Raw genomic sequence first — 12454 nt, 5'->3', positions numbered from 1 at the left:
TAGCTGCTCTTTAGGAGCGACTTGATGTGAGTAAGGGATCAGAAACAAAGGTGTGCATTGTATGGTGTGTGTGTCAGCGGCGGTATTAATATGAAGGATGTTGGTTAGTAGCTCATGAATGGCCATTGAGTTTTAGTCCAATTCCAGGAAGATCTCTTGTTAATCCCTGATTCTTAACCCGATGCATTGCAATCAGGGCTGACTTCATTTAGTAGACTCGTATTAATGCTCTTTACTCAACCAAGATTTAAACAAAAGAATGCGCATCAACTGCCAGAGTGGCCTTAGACCCTCAAGTGACTGAAATCTGATCAAGTAGAAACAAGCAAATGTAAAAAGTGTGCTTATCATTGTGTTTATCCTCCCTACGGCTCCCCCCTTGCTGGCCTTCAGTACCTGTTTGCAGACGTCACCAACTCGTACCTGTGGAACACATTTGACTTCTGCAAGACGGTGCAGGGCTTCCCCCTGCCCTTCAGGCCCACCGACCTACTGCTGCACAGCAAGCAGGCCCACCTGGTGCTGGGCTACGACAGCCTCCACCCCAACAAACAGGTAGCGTGCACACACACACCCAACGCCGCGCAGAAGCACACACACACCTCAGCTCCCAGCCCAACAAACGGGTAGCAGCCACACACGCCCAACACCACACACTGTTTATGGTAACGGTAGCTGTGTATGATATCTTTTATATTTAGAAGACAAACCCCAAGAGAAATCACCTATTTACCAATTAACTCCTTCATTTATTGAGAAATAAAACTTTCCATTCAGAAAGATGGCAGTGTGCCTGATAAAAGTTCCTTTTACATTGAATTGAACATTACCATTTTTCATTGCTTTCACACCAGCACACATTTTAAACATGGATGTATTATAGAATGCACACCTACTTATTATAGTCCCCCTCCTCCGTGAATGAACTATAGATTGAGACATCCATCTGTCTATTCACTGTCCTCTGACAGGCGTAGGAAAATGCAGATGTTCGCATCAAGGCTGATGGAAACATTTTTGACGCCAGAATTTCCTCCTGGCTATTTCTTTCATCATTTATCCCATACGCCTCTGGCTTAAAAGTAGCATAAGCATTGTTTCAAATTAAAAGCAACAATTCAAAGTGCTTCCTAGTTGTGATAACCTGTAGGTCTCTGCCTTCAACATGAAGTGAAAAATCAAGTGAGCTACTTGAGGTCCAACTATCGGTGGACAGAGCTAGCTACGGTGTCTCTCTAGGTACAGTTTGTTTTCGATTTCGCAAAGTGTTGTTGGAAACGAGTGGGCTATGCTAACGAGAGGGTTTTGCTGACAAGTGGGCGGCTGACAGCGGTGTCAATGAGACATCATGTTAGAAGTGTTTCCACTCGAGGAGCCGACAGTGGCAAAGCAATGCCTGCAGACCGTACCGCGTTTGTTACGGTCTTCCTACCCTCATCATCGCACTGAACGCTGAGTCAAAGTGTTGCCACACAGCAGATTTGAAAGAGGGTGGTGAGGCTTGAGACCTGCTTCTCTGTCTTGCATTGTCACGCTGGAGCTGAGGAGATATTTAGTTTCCCCTCCAGCTCGTATCTGCATGTATTCAGAAGCTTTGGGGGTCAGGTTGCACAGCTGGACTGTAGCCCGTCTGCAGCACAATGAACACCTTCTGGAGATCAGGGGGACAGTGATACCGAAGGACAAACACTCACACACATTCCCTTACTCACTCACTCACTCACTCTCAAGAAAAGCAGTTCAGCTGGGCAGCCCCCCCCCTTCCCCGTAATAGTTTTGGTAAATTAATAATTTTGACGTTCATCACCGCTGATGCAAAGATCCCAAAGGTTGCTGTTTTCATCAGCTAGACACAAAAATTGAATGAATACACCCCATGATTTTGAGAGATTTTTCCACATCTTTTGAACATGGGTTGCTTCTTAAATATACTTCTAGGGCTGCTGAGAGTTTTCTTTGTTCAAGTTTACTGCAGGCTTCACACAAACCCTTCTGCAACGCAAGGCTGCAAGCCCCACTTGAAAATTAAGTTAGCTAAATATTTTTGTCCTATTACGATATTCTTGTAGTTTTTCATTATATGACAGTATCTAAAAGTACATTCCATTTAGATCTCTTGTTGGAGTCAGTCATTAGAAGTAGTGTGTTCTTGTTACTTGTTGTATCTTGTACCACGATCCCATGTATAGAGTAGTCTATGGAATAACAGGCTGATTCACTGTCCACTGCCAGCCTGGTTCTCCAAACACACTGTTCCTCCACAGCCCTCTCTCTCAAGGCGTCACACGCAGACCTACGGTAGAAATGGGCACTGACCTAGATTCCCAACATGCACCCCTCACCCTTTTATGTCTTCTCTCTCTCTCTTTCCTCCCTGTCCTTTCCCTTGTGCCGCTGTAGTTGTGGAAATCCGATGACTTCGGCGAAACATGGGTGTTGATCCAAGAGCAGGTGATGGCCTACTTCTGGTAAGCTTTCCCCGACAGAAGAATGTATGCAACTGTGGAGTAGAGAGTGACATCACATTATCACATTCCTGTGTGGGCCTTGTAACACCTGAGATAAACATCACTTTTTGAAAGCTTATAGTTTATACACGCAACTGTCATGCTTACAAAACACCATTCCTAACTCAACCTCAGCTTCACCTTCTGTGCCCCGATTCTCCAAACCATTCCAATCCCCTGCTATAATTGTGTTCCACAATATCTGATCAAATTCACCTGTGGCGTTGCTCTGTGGCGGTCAAGTTGCACCACTCACAGACATGAGAATACTGGCTTTATCAGAACCAGATGCCAGAACTATGACTGCAGTAGCAGTCATAGTAGTAGATACCTTAATATCTACATCATTGGCGGCTGGTGATTATAAATGTTGCGTAGGGCGCAGTAATAGACGGGGGGGTCAGAAAATGTTTGAATTTGGTAGATTTGATTTCCGGTATTTTGCATTACCTGTTACCTACTATTCATTCAGATTCATAGCGTACATCCTGACTTGCAGGGCCTGGACAAGCTTACACTGCATATACAGACCTACTTTATGGCCATTCCACCAGCCATTGCTATTTGACCCATTGTTGTTATTCTGATATTGAGACAAATCATGATCACTGTCCTATAGCGTCCATTTTTTGCAACTCTCAATGTCTACTTCCAATGCAGTTAGAAATATGGGACAGTTGCTTCATTTTGTTTATATGCTACAGGCCGAAAGACATGTAGTTGTGTTGCGCGAATGCTGCTGAGGGAGGTAGCCTATTTGATTGGTTCACTGAGTTGTCCAATCATGTGGTGATAACAAAAAAGAAAAGCGATACCATTGGCCTTGGGCGCACACTGGTGCGACCCGAGGGCGAATTTTCTTGTGCCAATGAAAAGCTGTCTCTGCTTGATAGACAGCAAAAAGTTTGCGAGCTTACATTGACTTCAACGTGTCCGGCGCCCCTGACTTGGAGGAGGGCTTTATTTCGAATGACCAATAACTAGCCTAGCCCAAATCATTGACGTTCAGACGCATTTAAATGGTTGCTGGCAGTGGCAAGTATGGTCCATAACACAATTAAACGGGGATAAACGCTATGTATTTTTGTTTGATTTATTTCGTATTTATAATAGTTGATTCATAGTTGGCAGATGTATTCAAGTAAATATTTCACGGAGGGGCGGCGCCCTAGTGCCCCTAGTGATCTACATACTGAAACGATAGCCCTGCAAAATCCTCCCAACATCAGGACAGTGTTGAGCACTGAGGAGGCTGATGTCGTTAGTGTTCAGTCTGCTGAGCACTGAGGAGGCTGATGTCCTTAGTGTTCAGTCTGCGGAGCACTGAGGAGGCTGATGACCTTAGTGTTCAGTCTGCAGAGCGCTGAGGAGGCTGATGTCCTTAGTGTTCAGTCTGCTGAGTAGGCTGATGTCCTTAGTGTTCAGTCTGCTGAGCACTGAGAAGGCTGATGTCCTTTGTGTTCAGTCTGCTGAGCACTGAGGAGGCTGATGTCCTTTGTGTTCAGTCTGCTGAGTAATGAGGAGGCTGATGTCCTTAGTGTTCAGTCTGCTGAGCACTGAGGAGGCTGATGTCCTTAGTGTTCAGTCTGCTGAGCGCTAAGGAGGCTGATGTCCTTAGTGTTTAGTCTGCTTCATCATTCTGCTTCCTCCTCCTGGGGTTGAGCTGCAGCAGAATCAATTTTAGGACTTACAGTTGATGTCATTTATGTTTATGGTCATAAATGATGGTCCTATTGTTATTAAAGCATTTACATGGTATCTAGTAATCTGATTTGTCAGTTAACTTTACATATTTGAAACCAGATCACTTATCAAACAGCATCATTTTAGTTTTTGGAAACTGTTCAATAACAATGTAGAATTAGGTCACAACGAAAAAAAGAATCCATTGTGAAAAATTGGTTTATTGTCGCAAGAAGCTCGAAAAAAGACAAAGAAGAGTGCTCTCCAGCACACATTCAGAGAAGTAGGACATGGAAAATACCTGGTGTTTAGCAGTAAAAGAGTCTTAAAAGTATCATTTTGATGTCAAATAATCGTAGCCTACTAATCTAGTTTATACCAAGAAATAAACGCAGTCCTAGTGTTTGGTGTTGAACATTTCTTATAGATATCTTTGATGTTGGGTGAATAAAAGTATCGTATACCGTGCAACCCTACAGAAAACCAGTCAAATCTGCCAAATCAGGGAGACAACAACCGAGACGGCTGCGGCTGATGGGACTCTGATTGGTTGTAGGTCTGTCCAAGTGAGTCCAGATGCATTTAGAATACATTTTAGACAATGACACCCCTTGAAGATCTAAATGAAATTGGATGTTCCAGACTAAGAAGCATTTAGGAATTGATTAGATGGACTTCATCCAGCCATAAACACATCATATGTGAGGCTAGGTGTGTGGCTATATAAGAGGGACTGCATCCAGCCATACACACGATGGAAAGTGGGAGTGAGGGTGATCAAGTAAATGACAAATCTCCCCCTGAATTCCTGCAGGCCAGAGCAAGTATTTGTCTCCCTGAAGCCTACTTCTGGTAGGAGAGAAGTGAGTCATTGCACCTCCCAGTGTCCTTCCACATGCAGGAATGCAGTGTTGACTAATCCCAGTCATGTCATGAGGATAATGAGGATAATCTACAGACCTGATGCAAGGAAAGGAAGATCCCACAACAAAAGCACCGACCCACCCATCAAGCAATCCCCTTCCAGATCAAAACTAATGCTGGATGGAAGAGGAGGGTTCAGTGCAGTAGGCTTTCGGTTTTCATTTTCTGCTCATTTTTATATCCATCTGTCAATTTGACGATCAGACCGTTGGTGAGTCATGGCCCACAGAAACTGAAAACAAAAACAAGAAAAACCTGAGTTGCTGGAGCAATTGCTCAGCCTCAGTAAACTATGCAAACAGCCAGCAGACACGCAGCAACGCGGAAAAATTAGTTTGTAAAATAAACTGCCCTTAGCCTTGGCTAAATCTTGCCCGTAGCAAGGGCTAAATCCTGCCCCTTCCCAGGGCTATACACTGCCCCTATACACTGCCCCTTGCCAGGGCTATACACTGCCTCTAGCCTGGGCTATACACTATATAAATCCTTTATTTAACCAGGTTAGTCGCTTTGAGATTAAAATCTATTTAACAAGAGAGACCTGGCCAAGATGGACAGCAGTACACAGTCAAAACATAAAAAAAATATAAGACAAAATACAAGTTCAATACTAAGTGCAATTTTGAAAATGCATTACGATTATTGACTAAAACCTTTTCAATTTCCAATGGAGTCTGACGTCAAACTCTTAACATCTTTAAATTCATTGAGTCACTAGGGTCACTCTCCTCCTGTAAAGTCATTACGGGGCGTTTATACAGGTCATTGTTAAGAAAGGAGGAGGGGTGATGGACATGTATTTAATGAGCCGTGATGAAGAGGGAATGAGGGCCATGGAGGATCAGCAGCAGATCTGAGCAGCAAGCCACTTCCTGCTCCGCCCTCTGCCCAGTCACCCCCCCGTCCTACCCCTTCCATGTAGTCCCAAACACGTAGGCAGCACTGTGCTCTGTGTGGAAAGTCCCCTGTTTGGTGTCTAATGCTATTTTTTTACCATTTAGTTTTAGCTTTACTGTACAGTGTCCTTGGGTGACATGAAAGGCGCTTGAAATAAAATGTATTATTATTATTATTATTATTATTATTATTGGAGTGGCCTGATTGCACCTGTAAGGAGGTCGTTCAGTCATTCTAATCCCCAGGCCTTTGTCCCAGATCAACCATAGTGCCAAGGATGTTCAAACCTTTATTGGCGGGCTCTCTCATTATGCACAACAACCAGAGCCTCATGGTTACTGAAGGCTGACCAGCAGCTGAGATGTGAGTCCAGTTGGTCTTCTGAAGGATTTATAGTTTCACTGATGCATAAAAGAAGCCATTTAATACTGTGTGTGTGGAAGGCGGCTGGTTTCAGCAGCCTCACCTGGCCCTGTCTGATTGGACTCTGGGGCTTGGTGAGGCTGCACACGGTTTGCACATTGTGTCATCAGTGTGTACTGGTTAAATCAGCCAAGCTGACGTTAAACATAAGAGGTTAGAGATTGTGTTCTAATGTTCACTATACAATGGACCCTTCCACCCCCGTCTCTTTAAAAGTATGGGTATTTTCTTCTATGTTTTGTTATGAGAGCATTGAGAGAGTATGAAAAAGAAAACTGGTGCTTTGAAGCAGTAGCATGAACATGATTCAACCCACACCACACCACACCACAACACACACACACACATCTTTCTGTCAATGCCTCTGCGATGGCAGATGTGATCCAGAAGCGTCCGACTGGTTGAGCAGGATTTTTTCCAAAGGAGCCTAGCTCTCCGCTGGGCTTCACTGGGAGGCTGGGGAGGTCATCCGCTCAACTCTTTAATTGGAGTGAAAACAAAGGGCACTGAATTGCACGTATCACTTATTACCTTTTGATCCTGATTTAGCCTCACACCGGACACTGATGCTCATCGGCAACAATCTCCTCCACTCCTTGTCTTTGCCTACTCAAACCTACCCCCTCTCCCTGGATCATCTCTTCATCTTCTTCTCTTCCTCCTCACCTCCTTCCCCTTCCTCTCCCAGGGGCGTGGAGCCGTACGACCCGCCAACCACGGTGCTGGTGCAGCGCCGCGAGCCCCAGGGGGTCTCCAGCGTCCTCAGCTCCACCGACTTCTTCCAGAGCAAGCAGAACCGCCGCGTGGTCCTGGAGCACGCCGACAGCTTCCAGCTGCGCGACAAGTACATGTTCGCCACCTCGCCCCGGGTGAGTCGGGGGGGGGAGGCAGGAGAAGGGAGATCCTGAGACCCGGGGACGGGGGATAAGGGGAGTGAGACGGTGAGGGATGTATTAATACTCGGAAGGAGGTAGGTGAGAGGAGGGGTGAGGCAGGGAGGAAGAGTGCAGCAAGGAGATAAGAAGTTAGACAGGCAGGCAGGGAGGGAGTGAGGCAAGGGGATTGAGTGAGGGGGTGGTGAGGCAGGTAGGGAGGGAGTGAGGCAGGAGGAGTGAGAGCGAGGGAGGAAGGGAGGGATGGAGTGAGGCAGGGAGACAGGGAGGGGGTAAGGTAGGGAGAGAGGGAGGGAGGGAGTGAGGAAGGCAGGAAGGGAGGGATGGAGTGAGACAGAGGGATGGAGTGAGGGAAGGAGTGAGGCAGGGAGGGATGGAGTGAGACAGAGGGATGGAGTGAGGGAAGGAGTGAGGCAGGGAGGGATGGAGTGAGGAAGGGGGGAGGAGTGAGGCAGGACTCCAGACTGGCAGTACTCCCAGAGGTCTGCGTCACAACGTGAATGCTCAGACCTGCTACTCATAGAACTGTGAATCCAGTTTTGGACGGAGTGCAGGAGAAAGAGAGCAAAAGGAGTCCTTTTAATCAAATAATATTAATGTAAACATGAAGTACCCACCGCGATGTTGGCTTTGTTCTTCAGCATAAACTGATGAGGGGGAGATAAAAGAGAACCCTCATTTAATATGTTTGCCTTCACAGCTATGTATTTTATGTTAGTCCTGTACGGCGTTTATTTAGTGAGCCAGGAGGTTATCTGATCCAACAGAGGTTATTTGACATTATGATATCGGTCTGCAGTGTCACTAGCTCCGCCCGTAGCTAGGATACTCTTTAGAAGCTCTTTCTTTATTTCTCTCCCTCTCGCTCTCTCGCCTCTCATTCATATATAAATATATATATATTTAACAGATTGTGTCAGGAATACATTAGCGCCTTCCACATGACACATGACTTGTGTTGTTTCACGTTTGGCTGAATCCTTGAAGCTGCTTGTTGATCTGTTATCTTGTCATCGGATGACTGTTGTTTCCACACACGCTGCCTAGCTGATTTCTCAATGAGGCGCTACACAATTCAGTTCGTTATATTGTGAGCAAGGGTTAATGGAAGCTGGGGAGATGTTGTTTCAGAAACAGGTTCCACCAGAACAGCAGGTGTTCTGTATCCTGCCTCTTTCCCTCCTCAGGTCTGAAGGGCCCTATTATTTAATAAGGAGAACAAACCGGCCTTTTACAGGGCTTCCTTAAGAGGACACATGTTTCAAACGACTTTCAAGTTTGATTGCTCTTGCACTGCTTCTGTTTTTGTAATCTTTTTGGCTGTTAAACAATGCTGTTTCTATTAAAAAAAGAAAGGTTACGACAAGCATTTGTTTCCCACAAAGAACCTGATTTACCACTAGAGCGTGAAATGAATTCCTTGATAATACAGGGCATCTAGCATCTACTCCATTCATTCATTCCATTAATGCATTTGTTCCTGCAGAAGTTGCTTGGCAGACCGGAGACATCGTCTGTTCAACTGTGGGTGTCATACAACCGCCAGCCCATGAAGGCCGCCCAGTTCATGACCCGCCACCCCATCACAGTGAGTCTGCCCGGTCCAGTGGGTCTCAGCGGGACCTCTGCTCGCTGTCTCAATGGAGCTGGGTGCCCTTCACTGGTGTTACATACGACTTCCATCAGAGGTTGAGTTAATAAACATGGCCAAATTTCTGTTAATGAAGAGGCAACTGATTTAAGGGATTACAATGGAATACATCAAGCGAGGACCCTTGCATCATTTGTAATGTTTTCCTCACTATTGTGTATTAATGTAAAAGTGATATTGGCATTAAAGATATCCGGTTGAGTCCAGTAGGTTCTGTAAGATGCTACCATTAGCACAAGGCTTGACCTGCGAATGTTGTCCCTCGCCCTGCAGGAGTGCTACATAGGTTCTGTAAGGGGCTAACGTTGTCCCTGGCCCTGCAGGAATACTACATAGGTTCTGTAAGGGGCTAACGTTGTCCCTGGCCCTACAGGAATACTACATAGGTTCTGTAAGGAGCTAACGTTGTCCCTGGCCCTGCAGGAGTACTTCATTATTCTGTAAGGGGCTAATGTGTTCCCTCGCTTCAGGAGTACTACATTGCCGACGCTTCGGAGGACCAGGTGTTCGTGTGCGTCAACCACGTAAACAACGTCACCCACCTCTACATCTCGGACGTGCAGGGCCTCTCCTTCTCGCTGTCCCTGGAGAACGTGCTGTACTACAGCCCCGAGGGCCCAGGAAGCAACACGCTCATCAGGTAGCCTTTGATTGTCCCCACCTAGTAGCCCCCAACTAACAGGTCAGCTGACAGGTCAATCAAAATCTACACAACTACACAGTGCTTCACAAATTCTTGGCATGGGATCGCACCGCTAATCGAGAAGTAAGCTGGACATCTTTTGTAACGTTGTGTAATGTCTATTATGTCTGTTAATGTAATGTCTGTTTATCGCGAAGTCGAGGGAGTTGACGTGTCAGTGAACCCCTGTTTCAGCTGGAATGTGAACAGTGAGATTTAAAGAGTGTTTGGGCTAAGAGTTCTATGAAGGCGGTGTGGGCGTGTTATCCCCATGGTTACTGGGCACATTGCGGCATTATCCTATACGTTTCCGATAAGCTCACTGTGACGCAGACATCAAAATATACCGCTGGTCAGAGCAGCGGTATTCACACACATCCTCACATACCGTAGCGTAATGCTTTAGGTGTCAGGGAAGCCTGACAAACAAAAGTAATTTAGGTGTACTTTCTCTTTAAGGGGATGGTTTGTTGAGGAAGTAAGTGCATATTTGCCTGCATGCCTGATCCACTGCTTCACTCACCAGCTTCAAGGCAGTGAGACGGACTACTAAAGCGATACTATTGCTACATGCTTTCTGTTAACTAATTAAACTCGCCCTTAACCCTAACGGGTCATTATAACAGACTAATGCAAACATTCATGTTAAGAAGCTAGACGCTAAAGATGCCAGGTATGGACAATATTCTAGTCATTTGATGAAGGATCGGCATACTGCTAAATAAATATCTGCTAATTTAAACGTTTGTTAGAGCCAGTGTTGAACTTATGAAAAACAAGAGTGCAGACCGAACGGACTGAAACAGCTGTGGTTCCTTCCCTTGCGTCACTGTGAAGCTTTCTACCTCATTTCTTTATCGCAAGCAAAGAACCACTGCATTCAAAAGTCCACATTCCTGAAATATTCTCTGTTGATGAATCGTTCACCAAGGAGCTTCTGCAGCGGTACTTGGTATTTAATTAAACACAATGGTAGGATTTCCATTCTACTGTGATTCTTGATACTCAACCTTTTCCTCTGTAGAGCTTAACTTCAAGCACATTACATTATAGAATCATGCAGCATCGTGTGAATGTACCTTTTTATTTGAAACATAGTTCATACATCATAACTCTTTTAGCAGTATACTTTCGGCCCACTGACGTGGGAAAGTTGTGATGGAAATGTCCCCAAACTCGTGCCAGCCATGATAACACAGACAAGAGATTGCAAAAGTTGATAAGACCCTTTGAGGCATACCATCAACCAAGTATGATCAACCAGTTTTACACGGTAAAAAGTGGGAAATCACAAGCAATCATTTGGGTGATTGGGGGGAAATCACCCAAATGATTAATTCAAACCAGGCAATTGCATGCATGCGTTTTAATCAGCTGTAAAATGAAACTAACACTAACAGTTAATAGCATTAAGTAGGCCTGCTGCCTACATGCTGTACAGTCCCTGACAAAAGTCTTGTCACTTATCGATTTTGTAGAAACAACAGCTTATGACCTGACTTTTAATTAATCCATTGGTTTTAGAAATGGTTCATATGATAATATGAACTAAAACCCATATAAGCTAAAACCCTCCCAAATTAAGTTTAGTATACTAAAATAAATTTGCTACACTGAAGAAAGATTGATCATTTAATGAACACAGAAAGGTCAGATTTTGGCAAGACAAAAGTTTTGTCGCCTACAGAGAGTAATGTGTAAATTGAACAAATAATTTACTTCAAATACAAAAAAATGTTGCATAACATCAGTGAATTAAGTAGTGGTGCCGTGAGATCCATATTTAATATCTTGTTTGACTTCCATGAGCTTGAAGGACTGCATCCATGCGGTTCGACAATGATTCATACAATTTATTGATAAAGTCATCAGAAATAGCAAAGAAAGCAATCTTACATGCCTCACAGAGTTCATCAAGATTCTTTGGTTTTGTCTTCCATGCTTCCTCTTTCATTCTACCCATACATGCTCAATGATGTTCATGTCTGGTGACTGGGCTGGCCAGTCCTGGAGCACCTTGATCTTCTTCGCCTTGAGGATCTTTGATGTAGAGATGGAAGTATGCAATGGAGCACCATCCTGCTGCAAAACTTGACCCCTTTTATGGTTGGGAATGTAAGAGGTAGCTAATACTTCTTGATATTTTAGGCTATTGATATTGCCTTCCACCCTGCAAATCTCTCGCACACCCCCATACTGGATGTAACCCCAGACCATGATTTTTCCGCCACCAAACTTAACTGTTTTCTGGGTGAATCTCGGATCCCTGCGGGCTCCAGTAGGTCTCCTGCAATATTTGCGGCGGCTATGATGTTATTCAACCAAAGATTCATCTGAGAAATCCACCTTCTACCACATTTTCAGCGTCCAACCTTTTAGCAGGCTGTGGGCTGCTAAAACCTTTTAGCAGGCTGTGGGCTGCTAAAACGTATGGCACTTGAGTGCCATACGTTTTTTTTTAATTGCCTTTTGTTTAGTGCTGGTTTCTGGGCACTGATTCGACCATGGAGGCCATTTCTAGACAGACTTCTACAAACTGTTCTGGTTGACACGGGGACTTGAGTTGACCAGGCCTGGTGGAGCTCTGCTGCAGTGGAAAAGGGGCTGACCTTAGATTTTCGAGCTAACAAATGGTCCTCCCGAGCAGTTGTCTTGCGGGGTCTGCCGGACCTGGGCTTGTCAAAAACATCTCCAGTCTCTTCAAATCTTTTTCTTATTCTTTGTACTTGACGCTGAGACACATTGAAGGTGTCAGCCGGCATGTTGTCAGAGGTCAAGTTTCTTTTTTTTTGTG

At 44.9% G+C, this 12454-nt stretch overlaps 1 protein-coding gene across 1 annotated transcript in view; it reads left to right on the top strand.

The window, feature by feature from the left end:
- Positions 1-12454, top strand: part of sorl1 (sortilin-related receptor, L(DLR class) A repeats containing) — a gene marked incomplete at its 5' end in the record, with an annotated part of 58563 nt that overhangs the window by 8127 nt on the left and 37982 nt on the right. Inside the window, 5 exons of the mRNA XM_079733120.1 lie at positions 394-555; positions 2401-2468; positions 7123-7303; positions 8814-8915; positions 9449-9618. Coding sequence (XP_079589246.1) covers positions 394-555; positions 2401-2468; positions 7123-7303; positions 8814-8915; positions 9449-9618 — 683 coding nt within the window. The remainder of the gene's footprint in view (positions 1-393; positions 556-2400; positions 2469-7122; positions 7304-8813; positions 8916-9448; positions 9619-12454) is intronic.

This window comes from Pollachius pollachius (assembly GCF_949987615.1).
Source record: "Pollachius pollachius genome assembly, chromosome: 3".
Lineage (NCBI taxonomy): Eukaryota > Metazoa > Chordata > Actinopteri > Gadiformes > Gadidae > Pollachius > Pollachius pollachius.
Note: the sequence above shows the minus strand (reverse complement) of the source record. Positions and strands in the feature narration are given on the sequence as shown.